Source organism: Podarcis gaigeae, assembly GCF_964106915.1.
Source record: "Podarcis gaigeae genome assembly, chromosome: 3".
NCBI classification, from domain to species: Eukaryota; Metazoa; Chordata; class Lepidosauria; order Squamata; family Lacertidae; genus Podarcis; species Podarcis gaigeae.
In genome coordinates this window covers 1,317,716-1,343,346 of record NC_139680.1, presented here as the reverse complement: position 1 = coordinate 1,343,346, position 25,631 = coordinate 1,317,716, and the positions used below count along the sequence as shown (strand labels likewise).

General features: G+C 45.4%; 1 protein-coding gene across 2 annotated transcripts in view; it reads right to left on the bottom strand.

Annotated features, from left to right (window-relative positions):
- Nucleotides 1–894: 894 nt before the first annotated feature.
- The window catches only part of PTCHD4 (patched domain containing 4), a 48,064-nt gene continuing 23,327 nt past the window's right edge, over nucleotides 895–25,631 (bottom strand). The window contains exons 3-6 of one of the 2 annotated variants that reach the window (XR_014561912.1): nucleotides 10,869–12,651; nucleotides 8,515–8,556; nucleotides 7,544–7,644; nucleotides 895–1,280 (exon numbers count right to left, since the gene is read on the bottom strand). Coding sequence is in view for 1 of the 2 variants with exons in the window: in XM_083730178.1 (XP_083586304.1) it covers nucleotides 11,018–12,651 (1,634 nt within the window). In the remaining variant the exon portion in view is untranslated. Of the gene's footprint in view, nucleotides 1,281–7,543; nucleotides 7,645–8,514; nucleotides 8,557–9,111; nucleotides 12,652–25,631 lie in introns of those variants that run through there. The other variant, XM_083730178.1, reaches the window with a different exon arrangement.

Here is a 25,631-nt window from a genome sequence, read left to right as displayed (position 1 = left end):
GCTGGATATTGACTGCGCACAATGTCTGCTTCCTGGGCAGACACATTCTTTGTTCACTCACTCATTTTGAAGAAAACACCTCACTTCCTGTTATTTTTCAGACCTCAGCTAGCTGCACAATTTCCAAAAGAGTAGTTGGCCTATGATGGTTGATGGGGAAATCCTGATCGGTCAAAGGGAAGAGAGGACTGTCCACAGGCTGCAGAGTGTATGACGCATGGGAGCAGAGCTACAATTCCACTTACAGTGTAAAGCAGAACAGCTATTATTTGTTTCTGCTAAAATGTTAATATCCAAAAGGATCCTATGTAGCAGGAAGGAAGGAAGGAAGGAAGGAAGGAAGGAAGGAAGGAAGTCTTACAGAAAGTCCCAGTGCCCATGCATAGGTTTTATGCCATAGCAGAGAAGCCTAATCACGTTGAGCATGCATACAGGCAGCGCATCAGAGCACATCAGCAGGCACAAGGCATCATGGGAGAGAGGTTGTTATCAAAATGGCACCCGTAAGGGCAAGTTGGGTTGAGTGAAAGAGTGATATGAGACTCTAAGATCTTTGTCCACACTGCTGCTTCTCCCATGCCCAGAAAGCAGGGGGCCGAGCAGTTTCCCACTTGACCCACCCTTCCCAGGCATGAGTGGTTTCCCCCTTGCCTCACTCCTTTCCCATGGAATGGAAAATTCATTCTTTAGTTCTAAATTGGAATAAATGGCAATCCAGAGAAAACCCAAATTGCTGTTTGCTCTGCATGAGCAGTAAGAGCTGCTTTCCCTGGGGTGGGGTGGGGGGGAAGCAGTGGGACAGAGAAGTTGAAGCATGGATGTGCCCACTAGCAAATGCTGTAACACAATTTTGTAGGCAATCCAGTTCAGGAAGACTGACACAGTCACTTATTTATTTTGCAATGGACAAATATTCTTCAGAACCTTTCAGTTGACTACACGGAGAAAAATCTCCATGAAGCTACATTCCAGGGGACATGTAGTCCTGTGAAACAGACTAAGCACAGTGATTTCTCCAGAAGATGGCTATGACATTGATGTTAGACACATCTATGACGCTAGGCAAAAAAATTCATGGACGTCCCATGCCAATATTCATAATGTACTTACAAAATTGACATCCTTCAAAGTGGCAGAGATGGGATGGATGGCTCTCTGAGAAATGTACGCAGTATGGATGAAAACATCTGTGCAGTCACTAATGGAAGCAGTCCATCGATAGTATAGATGGAGGCTCCCCATCCCTGATTTATACTTCCTTGAAAACCCTCAAGGAAGAGCTGGAAGAGAACATAATGGATATTGAATTCCACCAACTTCAAAAAATGTACCGGAAGATATTAGTATAAAAGTGGCCTGAGATTGTACCATTGGTTTGACATCCCAAAACCATGTCGACAGCACTGAAGCAAATATGAGAACATGATCACTTCCTCCCAAGGTTCCCAGTACTTCCACTTCATCAATCACTTCCTCCCTGTTGGTGAGGAGCAGGTCCAAAACATGATGATCCCCTTGTTCCTTCTTCCACCTTCTTGGAAATGAAATTGTCAGTGAGGCAATGGAAGAATTTTTTGGACCTTACATTCCTGGCAAAGTGTGAGTTCCAACAGATACTGGAGAAGTTGAAGTCCCCCATAATAATAATAATAATAATAATAATAATAATAATATGATGATGATGATGATGATAATAATAATAATAATAATAATAATAATTTATACCCCACCCATCTGGCTGAGTTTCCCCAGCCACTCTGGGTGGCTCCCAATCAACTGTTAAAAACAGTACAGCATTAAATATTAAAAACTTCCCTAAAGATAGGCTAGCTGCTTATTTCCTTCACATCTGAAGGGAGGGTGTTCCACAGGGCAGGTGCCACTACTGAGAAGGCCCTCTGTCTGGTTCCCTGTAATCTCACTTCTCGCCATGGGGGAACCTCCAGAAGGCCCTCGGCGCTGGATCTCAGAGTCCGGGCTGAACAATGGGGGTGGAGACGCTCCTTCAGGTACACAGGACCGAGGCAGTTTAGGGCTTTAAAGGTCAGCACCAACACTTTGAATCATGCTCGGAAACGTACTGGGAGCCAATGCAGAACTCTCAGGACCAATGTTATGTGGTCCCGGCGGCCACTCCCAGTCACCAGTCTAGCTGCCGCATTCTGGATTAATTGCAGCTTCCGGGTCACCTTCAAAGGTAGCCCCATGTAGAGCGCATTGCAGTAGTCCAAGCGGGAGATAACTAGAGCATGCACCACTCTGGCCAGACAGTCTGCGGGCAGGTAGGATCTCAGCCTGCGTACCAGGTGGAGCTGGTACACAGCCGCCCTGGACACAGAATTGACCTGCGTCTCCATGGACAGCTGTGAGTTCAAAATGACTCCCAGGCTGCGCACCTGGTCCTTCAGGGGCACAGTTACCCCATTCAGAACCAGGGAATCCCCCACACCTGCCTGCCCTCTGTCCCCCCAAAACAGTACTTCTGTTTTGTCAGGATTCAACCTCAATCTGTTAGCCGCCATCCATCCTCCAACCGCCTCCAGGCACTCGCACAGGACCTTCACCACCTTCACTGGTTCTGATTTGAAAGAGAGGTAGAGCTGGGTATCATCCACATATTGATGAACACCCAGCCCAAACCTCCTGATGATCTCTCCCAGCAGCTTCATATAGATATTAAAAAGCATGGGGGAGAGGACAAAACCCTGAGGCACCCCACAAGTGAGAGCCCAAGGGTCTGAACACTCATCCCCCAACACTACTTTCTGGACACAGCCCAGGAGGAAGGAGCGGAACCACTGTATAACAGTGCCCCCAGCTCCCAGCCCCTTAAGACGGTCCAGAAGGGTGTTATGGTCGATGGTGTCAAAGCAGCTGAGAGATCCAGCAGAACTAGGAAACAGCTCTCACCTTTGTCCCTAGGCTGCCGAAGATCATCAAGCAGCACAACCAAGGCAGTTTCAGTCCCATGGTGAGGCCTGAATCCCGATTGGAAGGAATCCAAATGGTCCGCATCCTCCAGGCGTGCTTGTTGTTGTTCAGCAATTGGAACAATTGAACAATTGGAATTGTTCAGCTCAATCACCTTGCCTAAGAATGGTAGATCTGAGACTGGGCGATAGTTGGCCATATTGGCCAGGTCTAAAGATGGTTTTTTTAAAGAACAGTTTAATGACCGCCTCTTTCAGTGGGTCTGGGAAGGCTCCCTCACAGAGGGAAGCATTCACCACTCCGCAGAGCCCATCGCCCAGCCCTTCCCGGCTTGCTTTTATCAGCCAGCATGGGCAAGGATCAAGGAGACAAGTGGTCGGTTTCACTTGTCCAAGCAGCCTGTCCACATCCTCGGAGGCAACAGATTGGAACTGATCCCATGTAACAAGACTAGACAGAACTCTAGCACTCCCCCGCTCCGGCCCTGCTCCCACGGTGGAGTTTACCTCCTTCTGAATCTGAGCGACTTTATCTGCAAAAAAACTTTGCAAAAGCATTGCAGGAGATCTTGGGGTCCCTACCAGGCCCCAGTGGTGCAGGTGGTTCCGATAGATTGTGAACCACCTGAAAAAGTCTCCTGCTGCTGTTTTCTGCAGATGCAATGGAGGCGGCGAAGAAGGCCCTCTTTGCTGTCGCCATTGCCACTTGATAGGCTCGACGTTGAGCTCTAGCCCGTGTCTGGTCTGATTCAGAATGAGTTTTCCACCACCGGCACTCTAGCCGTCTCAACGATTATTTCATCGCCCTCAGCTCCGGGGAAAACCACAGGGCTCTCCGGGCTCCATGCAATCGGAGAGGGCGCTTCGGAGCCAGACAGTCAATAGCCCTGGTTAACTCCGCATTCCAGCGTGCCACCATGGAATCAGCTGAAAGGCCATCAACTTGGGATAAAACATTCCCTACCACTCTCTGGAAGCCCATTGGATCCATTAAGTAGCAGGAGTGGACTATCCGAATCGGTCCCACCTCCCTGCAGAGGGGAATAATAATAATAAATTTTATTTATATCCCGCCCTCCCCAGCCGAAGCCGGGCTCAGGGTGGCTAACAACAATAAAACAGTACAAAAGAAGGGTCGCAGAGAAGTCCAGTTGCACCAGGAAGTGATCTGACCATGGCACTTCTTTTGTTTCACTTTTAGTTAGTGTCAGATCACCAAGCTTATTCAGCGACAGCCCCATGGAGACCATGCTTTCCACAAAGTCCTGAGCAGCCCCTTGTAAGGTCGTGTCGGCATCGATTTTAAAATCCCCTAGGACAACCAAACTAGGTGTCTCCAGGAGAACATCCCAGCTCGGGCAGGGAATCCTTGGTGCAGCGGGGAGGTTGGTACCAACAGGAATCCTGTATTGCCCCTATTGCCCAACTTCCAGAACATGCACTCAGAAAACTGGGTCTTCCCAATAGGACGCCTGGTGCAGACTAATGACTTCCTAAAAATCACTGCAACGCCCCCTCCCCACCCACATGACCTGGGTTGCTGTGCGTAAGAGAAACCTGGGGGGGGGGGCAAGGACAGGCCTATCTGCTTCATCCAACCAGGTCTCTGTCACACATGCCAGGTCAAATCCAGGTCGTGGATGGCAGTGGTTTTATTCATCATTGACCTGGCATTGCACAGCAACACTTTCAGGTCATGTGGGTTTCTCTTGCTGATTCCAGTATCCTTCCGGTCAGGACCAGACCTGCAGGCAGGGATAGTCCTCAAACAACGACTAAGCCTGCTATATCTCTCCTTTTTGAATGATTAGTAACCTGCTGTAGGAAGGCATCATCCAAGTCTTCTGTCTGGCTTGGAGGTCTATATAGCAGACCCCCACAATAAGGTCACTGGTCTTTTTCTCTCCTACATTTTTTACCCATATACACCGGTACTTTGGGTTAAGAACTTAATTCGTTCTGGAGATCCAGTTAGCTGAAACTGTTCTCAACTTGAGGTACCACTTTAGCTAATGGGGCCTCCTGCTGCCACCGTGCGATTTCTGTTCTCATCCTGAAGCAAAGTTCTTAACCCGAGGTACTATTTCTGGGTTAGTAGAGTCTGTAACCTGAAGCGTCTGTAGCCCGAGGTACCACTGTACTCTCCATCTGCCTTCTATGCTCCAGGTCACGGATCCCTTGACAAGTGCACACATCCTGGACAAACCGCTCTGCTCTATCAAGAAATCCCTCAACTTGCCCAGTAGCTCCAAGTGCAGATAGGAAAGCCTCAATTGCTGTGCCTTTTCCTCCCACAAGTGCTTGCACTTGATGCAGGGGCACTTTTGCACATTTTCAGGCAGGAAGGCAAACACGGCACAGGCACTTCCGGGCGCTGCAGCAGCTCCCTCAGCCCCCAGCCTCCTGGTCCTATGCCCACCATGAGACCACACTCCAGCCCTCTCCCTCACAAGGCCCCTGCTTAGGTGTCCTGGTCACGAGCTCCCAGAGACTGCAAGCAGCTAAGTCAAGCTGCTGCTGGCTGCTAAATCATTCCACAACTCACTTACTGCAATGCAAGGGGTTGGACTAGATGACCGTTGGGGCCCCTTCCAACTCTACAATTCTGATTCCTCCTCCAGCCTGGCTTCCTCTCAGCAGTAGCCCCTCCCACTCATACCATGCACTCCAGCTGAGCACGTGGCCCCCCACAAACAAACTCACAACCAAGCCTCCAAACAGCTACCATTTCTACCGTCCCCCTTCTTTTATAGCATGAAGTAGCACCTCAGAGATGAACATATTTGCTTACATCTGCACATATTGAAGGTAATTACTAAAGTATGTATTTACTGGCTGACTGATAAACAAAGAAAAATTCATAATTGTTTTTGAGCTCTTTAAATATTAGTTTGTAGCCACATTTTGATTCAGACCATCTCTGATGTGCTTTTTATAACAAAACACGGGGGGGGGGGGTGATGTCCCCCTTATTCTTGCCCCTACCATCCCAAAAATTGTTGTTATCGTTCCAGACCTAGTTGCAGAGCATAGAATTGCTCTCCTGGGGCTTATTTCTGAGTAGACATTTATATATTGCACTGTTACTATACATGTCTAGTATAAATCACATGTATTCCCTGGGTGGCTAACACAAACAGCAAAAGAACATAGCAACTCGTCTCCAAAGTTAGTCTGATTCCTGCAGACTAAGGTCTATGGACTACAGCTCTGCTGTAACCAAAGGACAGATCAAGAATGCTGTGTATCAGAGATACAGTATTAATGCAAAAAAAATGAATACATTGATAAGCTACAATGGTATCCTGAAAGGGGCATTTCAGGTCCTCTCAAAATGTTTTCCTCTTGCCTTCCTTTATCACACGCTCAAATACAGCTGCAACACATGGCTAATGAATATAGTAAATGTTTTATTATTAGTAGTAGAATGTTACCCAAAATTACAATTCATCAACTTCAAAATAATATATATGTCAGTCAGTCAAAGTTTATTGCTTATAGCCAAAGGCTGCTCCAATGCATACAATATATATCAGTCCGTAACCAAGAAGTCATTCATTGTATGTAATGTATTCAATTTCATCATCAGCTGACGAAGATTCATCTTTGAAACAATTCAATCCGGATATACTGTCTTGGACTTCATCCACTGAAAGTGCCAATGGTGTTCCCCGCCAGCAATTCATTTCGTCGACTACTTCTTAGTTATGGACTGATATATATATATATATATATATATATTATTTTGAAGTTGATGAATTGTAATTTTGGATGACATTCTACTACTACTAATAACACATTTACTATACTCATTAGCCACGTGTTGCAACTGCATTTGAGTAGATTATTCTGTATTGCAACACAGGGGTTTGTTTTTGTCTCTATAGTTGTTCCTTTATCACATGGCATAAAAAAAGAGCCAGCCGCTCGGGCACCTGGAGCAGCGCACAGCCGTGCACCTGCGGGCCGGGCGATCCCCCCAGGGTGGTGATCGGCATGGCGGTGATCTCCCGGGGGGGGGTTGTGTCTCCCCCCTCTGGGATGACATCTGGGTCAGTCCACCCCCACCGCCCCCCTTCCTACGCCCCTGCCTTCAAAGCACTGTAGAAGGAACCTGCGTGGAAACAGGTGAGAATGGCCATAGTCTTTGTATAATGAATGATTTGCAAGGTAGGAGGTGTCTGCCTCTTTCTGTGTGAAGTGCTCAAGCTCATTTCTATGGGCTCAGTAAAAAACTGTAACAGAGACAGAGATAAAGAGGTGGAGGAGAAGGAGAGAGAAGGCCTCCTGGATTTTAGAACTTGCAAGATAACCTTTCTGCAAACAGTAGTTGCAACTATGACTAGGGCCACGGCCTGTAGTAGGGGAGTCAATCCAGTCCTCCCATGCCGTGGTCCTCATGCAAACTGTCTCCCCGCAAGCTGCTGTTTGCATTGGGAGGAAAGCACCCTTTGGTAGCAGTGGGATCCCTACTACTGTAATTCAAGCAGCAGCTTCAGGGGAGATTTTCTTTGGGACTGTGGTAGTAGCTCTTCGTTCCTCCTCCCTGGCACAATGGCCTTAACCCTGTTCTCCCTGGGAGGCTGCTATTTGTAACTGTAAAATATACTCACACGATTTAAGTGTGAACACTTGTAGTTTGGCCCTCCATCTACCAAATTCTTATGGCGCTAGTCCCTCATTCCTACTACCATACCTTGCAGTCTCCTCCTGCCTATGAATGTAGGAAATGAATGAAGAACAAAGGATCTCTTTTAGTGCTTGACAGATTATGTCACAAGAGAGAGATGGAAAGGTGTACCACTTTTTCAATCTACAGTTCCTAGAGTTTCCTGCACAAGCAAGCACATTACCTATCTATCTGCACACGCACACACAGGCACACAAACAAACAAACACACACACACAAACATGCATACACATTCTAACACTACTTCTGTTTGGCTCCAGGAAATATCACCATAAAGATATAGAGCAATATAAACTCTGTCCAATTGTCCTTGTCCTTGCACAAAGAGAGGCAAAGCAGGGATGCTCGATAGCCGTGAGCTGCATCCTTGTCTCTTGGCCCCATTAAAGCCTCCAAGTGCTCAAGAACCCTGCAGAGTCAGTCATCTAAATCATGCCGGAAGACGGCACAAGTTTACTGGGTTCCTTGCTGCACACCTTCAACCTCCAACAGGTGAAGGGCACTGAGGCCTCATGGTGGGGATGGAACAGGAGAAGTGCCACCTAAAGCATCTAACACATAACTTTGATCATTTCCATAGGGCAATCAAATAGGCGATCAAGTAGCCTTGGCCTTCCCCCAGCCGGCCTCAGGTAAAGTATCCTCTCTTCCCTTCTCACCATGCTTGGACCTCACCTGTTGTCATCTGAATGGGTTCAGGAAGACAAGAGATTGTGATGAATGAGTATGTGAGTCCTCGACAAATGCTGCAATGCCCATCTTCTTCCCACCCATCCCTGATTTTGGCATGACAAGATTTTAAAATGTAGCCTGTTACAAAATCAAGTTTCAAAAGATTTGATGTACCAAAATGTGACATTAAGGTGTTGCTCATAATTTAAAATGCTGATTTACCAGATGAGAATACTTGAGTCTTCAAATGCTGTAGACGAAGACCTGTCAATGAGAATATTTCAACCAAATGGTGAACGTCCAGATTAAGAGCAGACAAATTCCACACTAAGTTAAACTTTTCCATTTGGATTTAAACATTTCAGATATTGATGTTGACAACAGAGAAAATAAGTGAAAAATGTTAGCATCTTGTGGCAGCAGATGGCATATATGGGGATTTTGAGAGCAGTTACCTTTTTTTAGGATATGCTTTTCATAAAATAAAATCAATGGAGATGGAAAATGTATAAGCAGGGTAATAGTTATCCACAACACTTTAGCTGCAGAGACATAACAGTGCTTTGCTAGAATGCATTCTCTGCATGTAGAACGTCCCAGATTAAATCCCTGGCATCTCCAGTTAAAAGGAAATCTGCCTTCAGTCTTAAATTGCTACCACCAGTCAGAATAAGAATTAGATGGTCTGACTCAATATGACATAATATGGTGTGTGTTTTTACAGAATATGGCTTTGGATCAGACACATTTGCTAATCAGAATCTGTTTACAGCATTGGTGTCATGGAAGTTAAGATAGCAGCTACAACCAAGAACGTGGGACGTGGAAGCCCTCTTTCTCCCCTGCATTGCCAATATTTGGGCTTGTCATTACTTTCTGTGGGAGAATCGTGAGCACTTCCACCTCATCCCCAGAATTTGCTTAGCATTTACTCACCCCACCTTACTGAAGGGGCAGCTGGGGAAGGAGGGGAGGACTCGACTGAGTGGTGTGTCAGTCCCCTCTTACAAACACAGCCACATGCATGGAAGGACTGGGCGGGCGGTCTGAACCTCCTTCAAAAGGGATGATCCCCTTCCTCACACTCTCTTTGACATTTGTTTTAAACAGTGATTGTAACATATGGAATATATTGCAGGAAGACATTGTTTATGCAAGGCTAGATTGCATTCAAGAATGCAGGAAGCAAACACTTTCTAGAATGCTTTTTGGAATAGAGAAATACGTGGCTTAACTCAGGGCAAAATATCACCCTCTCTGAGTATTATTGGCTCACTCTCTTTCCATTCCTTCTCTTGCACTTCTAAGCTTGTATACTTTGTAAAGCAGAGACTACCCTTTTGTAATGGTATAACTCTAATCTCATGCAGTAAGAGACAAATTTACTGCGTTCATCTATAATTCTCAACAGCCATAAAGCTTTGCTTTGCCTCAGACATTCTATCAGGCATTTAATAGTAATGCTGCATAAAAACCAATTTCCCAAGCAGCTGGTGCCTTTATGTTTAATAACTCTCATTATTGTTATATTTTGTGGCAAAAGGCATCATCAACTGATCAGTTTGCCAAGATGTGAAACACAAGATGCGCAGTTTAGAGAATATTTCAGGGCAGGGAAATGGTATTTCACTTTGAACTTCACACGTGGAGCTTCCCTTTGCTCTGTGCTCAATACTTTTGATGCAGGTACAAAGTGATCTCCATGCTGTGTCTTTGGAGCCTGAGCTATTGTGACGGTGGACACATCTGTCTAATTAGTATTCTGGTCTAATGTTGGTACAGAGAATGTGTAGGGAGCCAAAGGACAGCACTGCAAAAATTACAGGTGGCGCAGCCAGGAGCCTCTCTTAGAATTCAGGTTGACATACGTAGGGCTGCCTCTGATGGTCTCAAGTGCCCTGGGAGTATCGCCAAAGGCCTGCTTAGCCAATTTCTCTCCAATTAATTTTAGGGGAGCATAGGTTTACTCTCTGAACAAATGGTACAGTTTTTCATGGTGGCACATAGGGAAGTACTTTGGCTTTGATTTACTGAACATTTTCTTTCCAACTGCATAGGTTTTACTTAGACCAATCTCTTAAAATAAACATGCTCCCTATTATGACCCTAACTACTTCCCCTCTGTTTCTGTTACCTTTTCTGGCTTGAGAATTATTGGTAATGGAACTTGGCAATATGGAGTGGTGCCCAGGGGGGGGGGGTCTCTGTGCTGTTGAAAGACATCCATCAGTGGGAGAGCGGGATTCTAGTTAATTATTCTGCCTCCCCCTTCAGCCCCTTGCCCAGCCCCTGTATCTGTTCTAGAGAGCCCCACCACCCTACACAGCAGATTTAGCAAAGGCTGCAGGGGAGGGGAAATGGCCCAAAATGGCCTCTCTTCCCATTCCACTGAGGGGTGCCTTCCATCAGCAGAGGGACACCAACAGATATTACCCAGAAACTTCCATTTGCATTATAGGGTATTGTGGAACATTTCCCTCAGTTGAGAGGATCATAGGGGAAGTTTGGGGCTTGTTTTCCTCCTCTACCCTTAAAAGGGGGGGACACCTCTGGTTATTATTTAACAACACTTTCACCTCCATGTGCCACAAATACTCCTTTTGGGGGCTTCCTTAGACTTGTTTCGTGTGGGCCAGCGCAAGCAGCGGAGATCTTTGCTCTACTTTCCCTCCAGCTCAGTGTAGCATTTCTTTTCGCAATTAAAAACCATGTAGTTCTGCGTGACTCAGACTGCTGTCACGTGATCAGGATTCTCTTGAACTTCTATGCACTCAATCTCTTCCCGCTCCTTTCGTTTGGCTCGTTTCTTTTTCTTGTGGTGCTTTTTGGAGGGTGGGAAAAATGTTAGGAAGACAGGTAAGATTACAAAACAGTGCAGAAGTGTGCAACTGCCAGTGAGCAGCAAGCATTTGAACAGTGTGAAGGTCAGGTTTGAAGGCACGAAAAGGAGGGGGACCAACCCAATAAGAAAAGAAGTAACGTTTTGCAAAATTGCTGTTCCGTGTTCTTGGAGGGAGCTTTTGATACACTGAGTTCGGGTGTGCTCAGTTGCTAGTACAAATGTGTAAAGCAGGGGTGCACAGTGATCTATGGAAAAATTCAAAGTGTAAATAAGGCACAGTGTGGAAATGCAATCCATGTCAACGTTCCACAAAGTCATCAAGCCAAGAACACCCAACTCTATTGAGGTGACAGTGAGAATTAACCAGAAGTTCCCTAGAGGATGAATCACCAGGAAGAAGGTGAGCAGCAACACCAGTAAGATGCCAAAGCTTGAAATCAAGACCGGCATGGTCACAGAGAGGCTGTATTGGTCCATGAAGACAAAGGTGGGGTTGAACACGATGAACTTGATGCTCTGCTTCAGAGACAGGGGTCTCAGCTTCTCCAGTAACTCGATAACATCTCTCTGTGTTTTTTCACTAGTCCTAGCCACAAGGTACATGCGGGATGCAATTATGCTATTAACATTTCCAGCCTTGGAAAAAATGATGTCATTTTTGAAGTGCTGGAATTCTGGCTTTCTTAAAAAGGAGCTTTGTAGGATGCTATGGAAATAGCTTTTGTTGGTGGCACTAATATTCCCAGCTTTCAGATATTGGTAATACTGTTGAATCCAGGACAGGGTGTTGAAACCTTCAGTCAGCTTCTTTAAGTCATCTTGGACGGTGCCGTTCCAGTACTCAAGGGGCTCGTAGATATAGAACCCTATCACTGGGCTGTAGTTGCTAAAGTACTTCTGTTGAACGACAGCATAGGAGACACTTGGAGAATTGCTGGAGAGAAGATTGATAATATTGGCTCCATCGCTGATCTGCAAGCAGCCCATAAAGGAAAAGGAAGCATAAATGAGATACAGTATCACCACAAAGGGCTTAACATAGATATTAGTAATCCATTCATTGTAATGCTCCCGCAGGAAATGTTGAATAAAGTGGTTCTGGTACGGATCAGTTTCGTGGTGAGAAGAGTGGTGGTAGCCATCACTCATCATGGTTTGGAACCAAATGGGCTTCCTTTCCAGGTATTCTGCTGAGGGGATTTTACAGCAGAAGATGCTGTGGTACCGATTCTGCTCCAACTGTCCAGCAAAGACCAGGCAGGAACCAAAGAAGGAGAAGATGTAGAAGTAGTTCAACAGGATGGAGATACACATATTCTGGCAGAAGACTTTCACAGCCTCAATGTTGGTGAAAGGACTAGCACCCATGCCAAAGGCGATGAAATACAAGGAGCTTGTCATGGTGTAGGAGACCATCACATCAGAGTAGGCGTCAGCAACCCTGTCTTTGAACGGCAGGCTTTCTCTGGTCCGGCGCCATCCTGACAGAAGTTCAAACACTCCTTTGGTTCCATGACCTATAGCAATGACAACAGGGCCATCTATTAATTTCTTTTCATTGATTATCACATTTCTTTCTCTAACTGTACTTATGAATGATCTTGATATCTCTACATATAACTGATGCAAAATGTCACACAGAATATATTTATTTAGGTTTATTATATTGCAGAACACATTGCCGAAATCTAATCTTGAGCTCCAGAGCATAGACAACAGAAGTTAGGTTATCCTTGTGCAGATAGCGGCAGAGCAGGACCACCACAGAGGCCACTTGTCTCAAGTGACAATAGTGGGTCTAGGCTACACAGCTGCTCCTTCAGAGGCAGTGTACCCCTTCCACACCCACCCAGCACCAGATTTAGGGCAGTACAGGTGGTTCCCCATCAAGGGTGCTGATTGGAGGGGATGCAAAATGGAGAAGATCCATTTGGGGATGCCAAATTTTAGCCGCGCACAGGGTGCCGTATTATCAAAGTCCGCCTCTGCACCCATCTGATCTAGGGAACCACTCACTAACGATGTCTCACTCTATCTGGATTAAGCTTCAGTCAGTTGGTTTTCATCCAGTCCATGACTGAGGTCAGACATCAGTCTTGCACATCCACGGCAAACCCTGCAGATGTAAAGGAGAAACAGAACTACACATTGCTGTCACTGCACTCCCAAACTCTGGATGATCCCAGTGTGGTTTCATGTAGATGTTAAACAGCGGGGGAAGGGGGGATCAAACCCTGTGGCACACTGAGGGCCAGGGGTGACAACTTGAATAGAATATTGTGGGGGGCCAGGTAAGTCCTGCCCTGCATAATCAATCACATGACACAATGCACACACACTATTTGAATTGGAATGCCCATCAACTTTGTGGGGGCCCAGCCCCCTCAAATATATTATTGTTGGGGCCAAAGCCCCCATGGCCCCTAGGAGTTGACTCCTATGCTGAGGGCTCACAAGGTCAAACAACATCTCTGAATATGGTAATCCAAACAGGACTGGAACCATTGCCAAGTGGTGCTGCTCACCAACTTGGACAGCCATTCCAGCAAGATACCAAGGTCAATGGTATTGAAACCTGCTGCAAGATCAAGGAGGATTGACAAGGGCGGACACACACACACATCCCTCTTCTGTCAGAGGTCATCATACAGAGCAACCAAGTAATTTCTGTGCCCCAAACTGATCCTAACCTTGATTCAAGGTAGCAATTCTACATTTTTAAACAAGCACCAGCCCAGAACCTGAACAGCCTCACTTGATTCATATGACACAGAGAAATAGAGTGGAGTGTGATAAGCCTGCGGGGGTCATCCCAGTCCAAATTGCCCAGTGAGCTCACTCAGTGCTTCCATGGAACTCAAGAGCTGCCAACATTTTGGGACTCGTGACCACATTTGAAACTGTGAGAGTGCATTGTGGGCACCAGTTACAAAATGGCTGCCATGTGGGCAAAGCATAACATAAAATTAGAGAGAGTCTAGCCCTTGCTGGTCCTGCCGCCAGAGACAACTTCATGATCCCCATGGTCAGTCAACTCTCTCCTGCTGCTCCTGGCTGTGGAGATATGTTGTGTGAAAAGAACAAGAACTCCGTTTCCCCGACACTTCCGGGTTAGCGCCATCGGCGAATGGCGGAGTTCCTCCGACCGGAGGAATGGGCTCCGTGGAAACTGGGTCTTCCCACCGCGGCGAAGGTGAGGACCCGCTAGAAATCCCAGGTGGAGGAAGCCTGGGAACGTGGGGTTAGCAGGGCACCAGGAGCGCCTCCCCTACTCACGGGGGACCCCATTTTGGGGCTCCAGAGCGAAGTGGGGTGAGCAGCACGGTGCTGCGAACTGATTGCTACTTTCACGGAGGGAAGCCGCATAGGCAGTGCCGGAGAGCGCTGACTTTTTCCTGTCGACAATTAGACTCTAAACAAGTACCCGTGAGTAAAAACGGAAAATTGGATCAAGAAACATCCTAATTTGGCACTGAAGCGGGAAGGTTCAAAACAGGAAGTCCGCCTTCCGCTTTTTGTAAATAGACTGAAGCAAAAACCTTGTAAGCTAATACCCTGGAAAGTTGTTTGTAAAGGTCGAAATTTCCTTCATCTATAACCACTAAAACCCCCTTGGAAGCAGGAGAAAAGGGGGGGGGATTGACTGTTTAAGCCTGCAGGAGAGGAAGTAAAGAAAAATAAGTTTCCACCGTCTCAAACCTGGGAACGGGGTGTCAGAGACAGAAATTGTTGGAGACGTCCATTGACTGTGAATGGAACATTTTGACAGATAGCTAAAAAAGAGAAACAAACTGATTCCAATGTTGCCTTCTGCATTCTAAAGAAACAAAATATTTGAAAATTGAAAGTAACTTTATTTTGTTAGACGTGCTTTAAAAAGATGGATACAAATAGAAATTGTCTCCACTAGAGGGAGCTTGTCAAATTGTTGCTGCAGTTTACTTGGCGACTTTACAGCTGCGAGATTAAGATCGTGGGACCAGTCTTTTGACCTTGAATAAAAATGTGTTGGGAGGAAGTTTTGGTGCTTGCTTTTTGCAAGACAAATGCTTTGCTGGAGCAGTTGCATGAGAAGATGGATTTGATGAATGAGAAGTTGGATTTGATGACTGCTGCAGTTAGTGAATGTGGACAAACAGGGAATACTGACACAGAAATCATACAGGAACCAACTCAGGAAACTGGTTTGACTGGGCAAGTGCAAGGGCAGATGATAATGGAGGAGGTTGCGGCTGCGCCTCAAGCAATACAAATGGAGAGATCTGAAGCCCTGCAGGAGCATAAGCCGCTCTTTTGGAAGATTGAATTTGGAGTGGGCCAGGGGGAGCCTGGAGCTGAGGAGGCTTTTAACTTTGGAGGGACTTTGAAATATGCTGTTAAATATTTTTTGGATTATATTGATGACTGTGGGGAGTGGGACTGTGGGAAATGGGCTGGTCTGATGAGGGGAGATGGAGACAATTATGGGCTGGAATCCCCCAGAGACCTACTCCTCATTGAGAAAGGAAAGAAATCAAGAAAGAGACCAACAAAAGACAAGGAAAAGTGCAAGTATAAACAACAAGAAGAAGATCTGCAGAAGGGGCATGGAAGAGATTTAAGAGCCTCGGACATAAGACTACCAGGTTGATGGACTAGATGGAATGGACAGCAAGGACTGACATAACCCGAGACCAGGAAGAAGGGACGTTGGATGAAAACTGGAAGAAAGTCTATAAAGAAAAATTTTTATTTTGGGAATTAGTGTAAAATTAATGAATATTAGGGAAAATGTTGGAACGGTACTGTCTGGCTTTAGTAGAAATGATATAAGGAGTTATGTATAAATAAGCATTAAGTTTTAAGTTTTAAGGTATTTTACGGTAAGATAAGGTTAAATAAAGTAAGGCAAAATGAATAACAGAATATGGTGAAAGATGGAAAGGATTTGCTGAGTTAATTAATAGGTTAGATTGTCAAGATAAATTATTCAATAATAATTGAAAAAGAGGGAAAGAATTTGCTGAAATAATTAATTAAGCTAGAATACAAAAAGGGAGGCGTGAGGAGGTCAAGGAAACAAGCAAATGAGAGATAAAGATATGTAATATGGGATTTGTATTTTTCTTTTTTGATGTTGTGTTGTTGTATTGGTTTTATGTATCTTTTTTCTTTTTTTCTTCTTTTTTTCTTTTTCTTCTCTTTTTTGTAATTTTGAAAATTCTTAATAAATATCATTTAAAAAAAAGAAGAACTCTGTTTCCCCTAATGCCGACGCTAAACCAAAGCCTCCTAGGCTGCCCTCCTGTGCCCACATATCTGGGAGTAAAGTGGTGTAAACCCTCTAAATTAATAAATGCCAGGGCTCTCATTAATTGGGATATGGATTGAAGTGCAGAACTGTGCCAGACAGAGAATTCCTGGGCTAGAAGATGCAAACCAGCCTGGCCAAGCAAAGGCCTTTGAGGAGAGAAATCTTTTTGCCTGGGGAGTGAGATGTTACCAAGGAGATGATGTGTTTGTTTGAGGGGGGGCAGGAAAAGGGAGTTTGGAAGCAGGGATTCCTGGGAAAAAGGAGGAGGAAGAAGGGCTGAGATCCATCTTGGCAGGGGAGAGGGAAGGTTGCCCACAATGCTTTGGGCCATACTGTAAGATCTGCACTTCCTCCCTGCAGGTGTAAACAGGCAAATAAACCCTGTTTCTTAAAGCATAACAGTCTCTGTCGTGATACACTTGGCATTTAACCCCCTGCCCCATTCCTTACAGCCATATGAAGTTCGAGGTTTAAGAATGTGTACGAGTTAATCCATTTCTTTTGGTAAGGACTTATGTCATCAAAAGAATGCAATGAATGAACATCAAAGTGCTAACCTTTTTTGTTTTGTTTTTCCTTCTTTGTATATAATGAATTCTGACTAAAAAATAAAGCACAGAACATTGGCAGAGAGGTTCAGTGATTTAGCATGTGGAAGTGAATCAAAGTAGGTTAGCCTATAAGAACTCATGCAAAAAAAAAGTTGAAAGGTATGAAAGGACTGGATGTTGGGGGGAAATATCATTTGTTATGTACTGAAGTTCTCACCCTGGGCCAGCAGGGGGATACTGTAGATAGTTTTCACTCAGGTCCACATATGCAAATAAGGGATCGAAAGTGACGTTCAGTGACTGGATATTTACAGGAAATGGTTACTGTTGCGTTCTAGTGGAGCTCTATATAATCAGGCTGGCTGAACCCTTCAGTTCAGTTCTGTTCTGGCCTCTGAATAAACAAGAGCTGTTTGGAGAATCGCTGTGTCGTCTGATATGTTCACCCACAACTTAACATCATTAATGCTTCATTTTTAAAAAATTAAATGTATTGGCTGGGTAATTTAAAGTGGTCATCTTGCTGGCCAAAATAATACTTTCCTAAATGTTGGCTTTTATACTAAAAATATAAATGTTGTATAATTTAAATGTTGTATTTGAGCTCTCCCCACCACTTCCCTCTAAAAATCAGAAAGGAAACATCAGCCAATAACTCTGAAATAAAGCATGAAATAAAACAAATAAATGCAAACTGTTTTAAACAGAACTTGCACAAGGCACAGCAAAGTGGACTGTTTGATAACTCTCAAAGAACTAAATATTTCTAGTCTATTTACCAAGAAACATGTGAAACTGTATTTTAAGCTACTGGCCATCTCTGTACTGCTACACACACAGGGCTGCAATCTTCTGTTAAAGGAGCTTTGCTCTCGATGTCTACAGGAATAGGGCAGGAGGCACAAGCCTGCAGCATTCCGTTTTCCTGCTTTCTGTCTAAATGCAGTTCCCATTGTGCCTGGGGAGGTGTTCTAATTAACTTTGCTTTTTGCCAGGCCAACAGGCACAGCAAGAGAACAGCAGGAAATGAAAAGGAGGCTGTTCTTATACTTGCCAAAAAGAAGCAATGAGAGGAGTGGGTACAAACAAAGCGATTGGTTATGTGCCTAAGAGAAGGCTGCTACTTTTCAACCTATAAAGCACCTGCAAATTCTGCATGCCTAGCCCAGCCTCCTTGACTGGCTTTTCAATTAATTAATAACTGATTGGAAGGGATCCCAAGGGCCATCTAGTCCAACCCCCTGCAAGCTGTCCCAGGGGAGGCTCAAACCACCAACCCTCTGGTTAACAGCCAGATGCACAGACCCATTGTGCCACCTGGCAGGAGGCAGGGCAGTGGAGGTGATGCTGCAAGGTACACTCCTGTGGCCCTTTGTGCATGACTCTAGGCCATCTCTCGAGACAGCAAAAATGGTCACCTAATGATTGATCACACAAACACTGCTGTGTTTATAAATGGCATCTCCTTGGAGAGCCAACATCCCACTGTGTCCAGAAGCAAAGGAATGATGGATGTCTGAGGCTGCAACAACCTTGCTAGAGGATAACATTGCCTTCCTCCGCTGCACGTTTCCTGAAGAGTGAAATCCTTCAACCCAGCCCCGCTCTGTTATTAGGCTCAAGAAAGCCTTTGCAGCCAAATTGCAGGGGTGAGGAAGGGACGTCATGACGCAGATGCAGGTAACAGATACAACTCAAAGCTTCTCAAAGCTCATAGTTCAACTACTTAAGATTTAGGGGTGACCACCAACCTTGATGGCCTTCAAAGAGGACTAGACAAATTCATCGAGGACAAAGCTATCTACAGTCGCTAGTCATGATGTTGAGTGACTGATTTCCTGCAAGGGGCTCAAAGGGCTCCACATCCCCATTTTATCCTCACAACAACTGTGAGAGGTGGGCCAGGCTCAGAGGCAGTGACTGGCCTTGGGCTATCTGGCTGAGGGGGGACTGAACACCATTGACTGGGAACCCTAAGCAGGAATTGTGTTGTGGCTCTGAGGTGTGGCTTGTGGGCTTCCCACAGGCATCTCTTTGACCACTGTGGAAACAACACCTGCGCATGATGGGCCTTTGGTCCAATCCAAGAAGGCTCTTATGATGTCCTTTCATTATATTCTTAGTGCTAACAATATAGCAGAAAGATATTATTAAACCAAAAATTGCAGGCGTCAAGGAGAAGAGCAACAGGAAATGTGCATAACATCATTATTAACTTTCATTCAGGTTTATCCAGGCATTTGATGGCTGAAATACATTGTTCCTGGCAACCACCTTGAAATTATTAGCTGTGAGAGTATATGACCGGGTATGTGACATGGGTTTGGTTTTTTTAATATTCTCAATGTCTTATAATATGTTTTAATTTTATTTTTAATTGTATTTTCCCCACTTTGGTGTTTGGCTCCTTGGGCTCCTTGGGGAGGAAGGATGGGAAAGAGATTAATTAATAATAATAAATTATAAGGACTTCCACTTGTGGTTCAAGTCCTTAAAAATGCCTTTGGAATAAGTGCAAAATGTTTAAATGTTCAATTTAAATAAAAGGGTTTTTTTTTAATGCTCTTTGGAACTATTGAAGGGGGAGGGGCAGAGAGAGTACTAGTTTGTCTGCACCTTGGGCCTCTCTTTTGCCCCTGCACTAACCTATGTGAGAGATGCACTAAGGAAAGCTCTTAAGAGAGGGAGCATTTGGGCCTCTGTGACCAGCAGACCAAATCCTTTTCCCCTCACAGGAAAACTTTGGCAGGTTGGTGATCCTGCTCACCTGTCAATCGCATGTTATAATAACATCAGATGACAGAAACCTGTCAAAGTTCAAAGAAGAGGCTCCGTGCAACCAACGATCATTTGATTGTCCGTACAGGAAGCAGATGAAGAGATGCTCACAAGAGCAGAGCAGTTTCTCCTCTGTGGGAATAGGTTGTATACAAAGTGCTGGAGGAAGTACTCTGAATACAGACTGCCTCCCTGGAAAGAAAGGAAAACAACAACTATAAATGGAGCATCTTTTCCCTTGAGTTGAATTGTGCTGAAGGAACCTTCTTATTCTTCTAGCCTGCGCCTGATGCACTAGGGAGTTCCCAAACAGGAATTCTATTAAGAGGAAAATACATAATTTAAACAAACAGAACCTCAGAACATTTGTTTTTTTTGTACCCTCAAGGCAAACAGGAAATTTATTAGGCAAAGCAGGTTCTCAACAAAAAAGGAAGGATTGGTCCAAAAGAATAAGGATTACAATTCGTCTTGTGAAAATTCAGAGTAAGTCTATCAAAAATGAAGTGCCCTAAGCTTACAGCATCATGCAAAACAGCAGAATTCAGTGGCCCTGACCATCTTCTCTGGCTTAGTTCCACTTAATTAGTTCTGGAGGAAGTTGGCTTTGAGAACTATACAGTGGTACCTCAGGTTACATACACTTCAGGTTACATATGCTTCAAGTTACAGACTCTGCTAACCCAGAAATAGTACCTCAGATTAAGAACTTTGCTTCAGGATGAGAACAGAAATCGTGCGGCAGCGGCGCAGTGGCAGCGGGAGGCCCCATTTGCTAAAGCGGTGTCTCAGGTTAAGAACAGTTTCAGGTTAAGAACAGACCTCCAGAACGAATTAAGTAGGTAACCAGAGGTACCACTGTAGTGGATTTGTTATTCTATTGTAAAGGCTCTCCTTTGTTATAGCATTTTTAAAGAAATCCTTCACATTTGATGAGCTCTTGAAGAATTCTTCATTAATTCTTTCATGCTGGTCAGGGCTACAATATTAATGAGAGATATTTTAGAAAAGAAAGTAGCTTTCAAACACTCTCAAATGCAAAGTACATGTGGAGTGGACTCTATATGTATCCTTGAGCTTTGCAAGTTGGATTATATTGATTTGGGGTGTTCCTGATTTAATCATGCTTTCATCATGATTAAAACTAAATTTACAGCATCTCCTGAATGAAACACAAGATTATTGAAAAATGCCACCACTTCTCATCTGCAATACATTAAGACAAAAGTGTATTAATGTATAGGAGAAATACCTGCAATTATCCAATAATAAGCCATTGTGAATAGCTTTTTATGGGCTCTTTTCCTTTCAGGGTTACCTCCATCTCAGAGGTTGTTCAATAAAGCCATTGAAATTCTAGAACAAGCTGGAAACACCAGGCCTTGGGGTGGGCTTGATAGGGTTAGGGCCAATGGCCTGTAAGCTGCCTGTAAGCTGGCAGGCATCCCAGAGCTCCCAAGTGGGATGGGTGCTAGGGCCGATGATGATGATGATGATGATGATGATGAAACAATTGCAGGAAAAAAATCATAACAGTCCCCCCGCACTTTAAAAGGCCATCAATTGTTTAATAACCAAAGGTCTGGGTAATGTTTTCGCCTGGTGCCTAAAGACATGCAATGATGGCGCCAAGTGAGCCTCTCTGAGGAGAGCATTTTACAAATGGGCCCATTCTCATGTGACACCCCCCCAAACCTCTTAGGCAGGGGGGGCATAGAGAAGGGCCTTGGGTGACAAGCACAGGGTCTGGGTCAGTCTGTATGGGGAGAGGCCATCCTTAAGGTATGCTGCCAAGGTATAAAAGGATGACAAGCGGCAGAAAGAGGAGAAGAGGTTTTGAGCTCACCTGGATGCTAACCAGAAGGGCTGGCCTAGCAGACAACACAGGGGCAAAGGAATCGTAGGTTGCCAGGGGTATGAGGGTCCACAAAGGAACTGGGCTATTGGCCTATGCGCTGTGCCTTCTGATAGTGTGGGTTCTGAAAATGCTTTTCAGGACTTGAATGGGGCACCTCCAGCCTGAAAAGTATACCCTGCTCCACTCTTCTAGTTCTAGGGCTGCTGTTGCAACTGCTGTGCCCTGTTCTGTGGAGCCTGATACTGTGGAGCTCATTTTCTTTTGCCCCTTACCCAACTGTTTATTATTATTATTATTATTATTATTATTATTATTATTATTATTGCTAGGCATTCAAAAGAAGAGTAGGGTCATGTTCTCCCCCCCCCCTCTCTCTCTCTCTCTCTCACACACACACACACACACACACACACACACACATCTCCTGCTTCCCTTTTCCACATCAAATGCAGCACACTCCTGTGGGCTGTGGGCCAGGATGCAACTTTTGCAGCTTTTCCTTTGGAAATCGCTGTGAGGCCTTAGTTGTCAGTTAGAAGATTATTTGTGTTTTGACTGTTTGAGGAACAGGATTAGCAAACAAAAAGAGGTAAAAAGGAGACTCCGGATTATGATTCTACGGTGTCACCTTAACAGGAATTATCTACACAGGAACAGATGGCAAGGAGAGGTTTGCAGGAGATACTAAACACACACACACACACACAGAGAGAGAGAGAGAGAGAGAGAGAGAGAGAGAGAGAGAGAGACTGGGATACACAAAAGTAAATGTGTCCTGCAAAGAGATTAGAATTGAGCCAACATGCCTACAAAGAGTTACAGCCTTTAAAAGTTGCATTTTGGTTTGCCAAACACCATAGGCGCCGACTCCATGGGGCCTGAGGGGGCCCGAGCCCCCTCAAAAATTCGTTTGGGGGGGCTCCGCCCCCCCAATAATTTAAGAAAATTATTACCGTATTTTTCCGGCATTCTGCCTCAGGGTCTTACTGCCCACCCTGCTCTGTTTCCTTGCTGTGTTTGCTCAAACGGAACAAAGAGCAGGGAAAGCCCCTCCCCTCCAGGCAGAGGGAAAGCAGAGTGTGTCTCTGTGCTCCGTGCAGGAGGGAGAGAGAGAGAGCGAGAGAGAGAGAGCGCGCGAGCTGGCTGACTTGGGTGGGTAGGTGAGGGAAAACTTTTGCCTTCCTTTCCTCCCTCCCCGTTATACCCCTCTCCTGCATTCTTAGCCAGCTGCTTCTCTGCACACCCCTCTCCTGCTCCGTGTCCCTTCTGTGTTTTTCCTTCCCTCCCCACTTAAAATGTGGTTAAAAAGCATGGATCCACATGGATCCTCAGGATCTTTGCATTGGGTCAGCCCAAATTCACCATCAGAGCACATAGCATGTCCATGGCTACAGCCTGCCCCCCCAAAATCACGCACCCACTGTTGCCTGGGGCTGCAGTGGTGCAAAAACGTGGTTACAAAACATGGATCCACATGGATCCTCAGAATCTTTGCATTGGGTCAGCCCAAATTCACCATCAGAGCACATAGCATGTCCATGGCTACAGCCTGCCCCCCCAAAATCACGCACCCACTGTTGCCTGGGGCTGCAATGGTGCAAAAACGTGGTTACAAAACATGGATCCACATGGATCCTCAGGATCTTTGCATTGGGTCAGCCCAAATTCACCATCAGAGCACATAGCATGTCCATGGCTACAGCCTGCCCCCCAAAAATCACGCACCCACTGTTGCCTGGGGCTGCAATGGTGCAAAAACGTGGTTACAAAACATGGATCCACATGGATCCTCAGGATCTTTGCATTGGGTCAGCCCAAATTCACCATCAGAGCACATAGCATGTCCATGGCTACAGCCTGCCCCCCCAAAATCACGCACCCACTGTTGCCTGGGGCTGCAATGGTGCAAAAACGTGGTTACAAAACATGGATCCACATGGATCCTCAGGATTTTTGCATTGGGTCACCCCAAATTCACCATCAGATCACATGTCTGTGGCCACAGCATGAAGCACAAAAATGATACATCCACTGTTTCATTCAGAATGTTTTTTCCCCTTGTTTTCCTCCTCTAAAAACGATGTGCGTGTTATGGTCAGGTGCGTGTTATAGAGCGAAAAATACGGTAGTTATATTATGCTTTGTAAAATCACAAAATTATGTTGGTATTTTTTATTTTCCTTGTTTGATGATAGTTACCTTTTAAAATACATTCAGTAATGAGTTAAAACAAATAATTATTACGGTAGTAAAAGAGGCGGCGCGAGTAGTTTTGCTCGGTGCGTGCGACTGGCCCAGCCCCTCTTTCCTTTTCCTCTCTTCTGCTCTCCCGCCGGGCGCCTGAGGGAGAGTTACTTAGCGGTTCTGAGGAGCCGCTGTTGTTTCGGCAGGGGAAAAACCGCCGCCCGCGAACCGCCGAGCTCCCTCTCTCTTTCCAGCCTCTCTCTCTCTCTCTCTCTCTCTCTCGTGCGCTATGGCCAAGGAGGAGGAGAAGCCCTTCAGCCAGTCTATGGCCGAGTGGCGGAGGTTCATCTACAACCCCAACAGCGGCGAGTTCCTGGGGCGAACGGCCAAGAGCTGGGGTGAGGAGGGCGAGCGAGCGAGCGCGGGGAAGGGAGGGGAGGGGGCGGCCGGCACGAGGGGCGGTGGGAGGCACTTGCCTTGCCCACCACGCATCTCTCTCCTTCTCGGTCTCTCTCCCTCCCTCAGCTGGCGAGGGGGCCACGAGGCGGGCGGCAGCAGCAGCAACGGGCCGGGAGCGGATCTTATAAAACTTCCCGGGGCAGGACCCCAGTATGGGCCCCCCCAATATTTTTTATAAGTCGGCGCCCCTGCCAAACACCCAAACAAAAAGATTGCAAAGACTGATAGTAACATCATTTTGTTAGCAATGCTTGAAGAGTCTAAACCTTGCTAGAGATGGACCAGCACTTCACCTGAGCCTGGCTTGCAATCCAAGCTCCCAGGTTTCTCAGAAGCCTCCCACAAGGAGAGGAATAAACTTCTACATACTCGTTTCCAACTTCAATCACTTCCTGGGCAGAAGAGCTTTCCCTGCCCTAACCCCAAAATATTTAAAGGGTTTTTCATTTTTGGACTTGCTTCTTTGTACATGACTCTCGGTATTTTATTTTTAGCATCTCTTATTGTCTGCAAGCATTTCTTTTGCCAAGGTTTGTGTTCTGTTCTGTTTTGCTCACTTGGCCAAGATTTCCATTTTCTGACAGCTGCCTTCTTGCCTCCTAAGAGCATCCTTGACTTTGCTTGTTACCTGGGCTGGCATCCTCTTGGGGCTTGGAGAGATTTGACTTTCCTTTTCAACTTCCTTTTTTCAGAATTTTTCTCTTTGGGAGTCAAATGTGACTGTGTTTGACTTTGCTGGTGATTGTCTTCCGACATACATGCTGAATTGGTTCAAGTTTCCAAATCAGTTCCACAAATAGTTGCATCTTGCACCAGATCCACTTCTATGCTTACTTGTTCTCTGGAAGGTTCCGGGAGCAGCTCTTCTGGTGCATTTTCATTTAGATTGTAAGTTTTACCTCTTTATCATAACAGGAACACCCAGTCAACGTGAAGGCAGCTGAACTCAGCTTTTGCAACAACTCTTCTCTTTTGGACACCTCTTTAACTTTATTCTCCATCTCAGGATTGTCTCTGGGGATTTGGGTCAGGGGGGTGATAGTGTATCCTCAAAATGGCTACTGCCACTAAAAACACTATGTGCTGGATTCTGCCCCTCTGGGATTTTTTTTTAAAAATATTTTTATTAGGTTTTACAACAAATTTTAGCATAATTACTACTGATAATGTAATCACAAACTAAGTTTCAAAATACCCCCCACCCCACGACTTCCCCCAACTTCCCTTTCTGGTTTATAACACATTTGCTTCTCTTGCACATTATCTTATTCCCTAATATGGTCTGCCCCTCTGGGATTTCAAGCTGGTTTGACTCTGTCCTCTTTCACGTATACGGTGACATCACCTCCAAGCTACCCTTCCTTGTCATTTCCA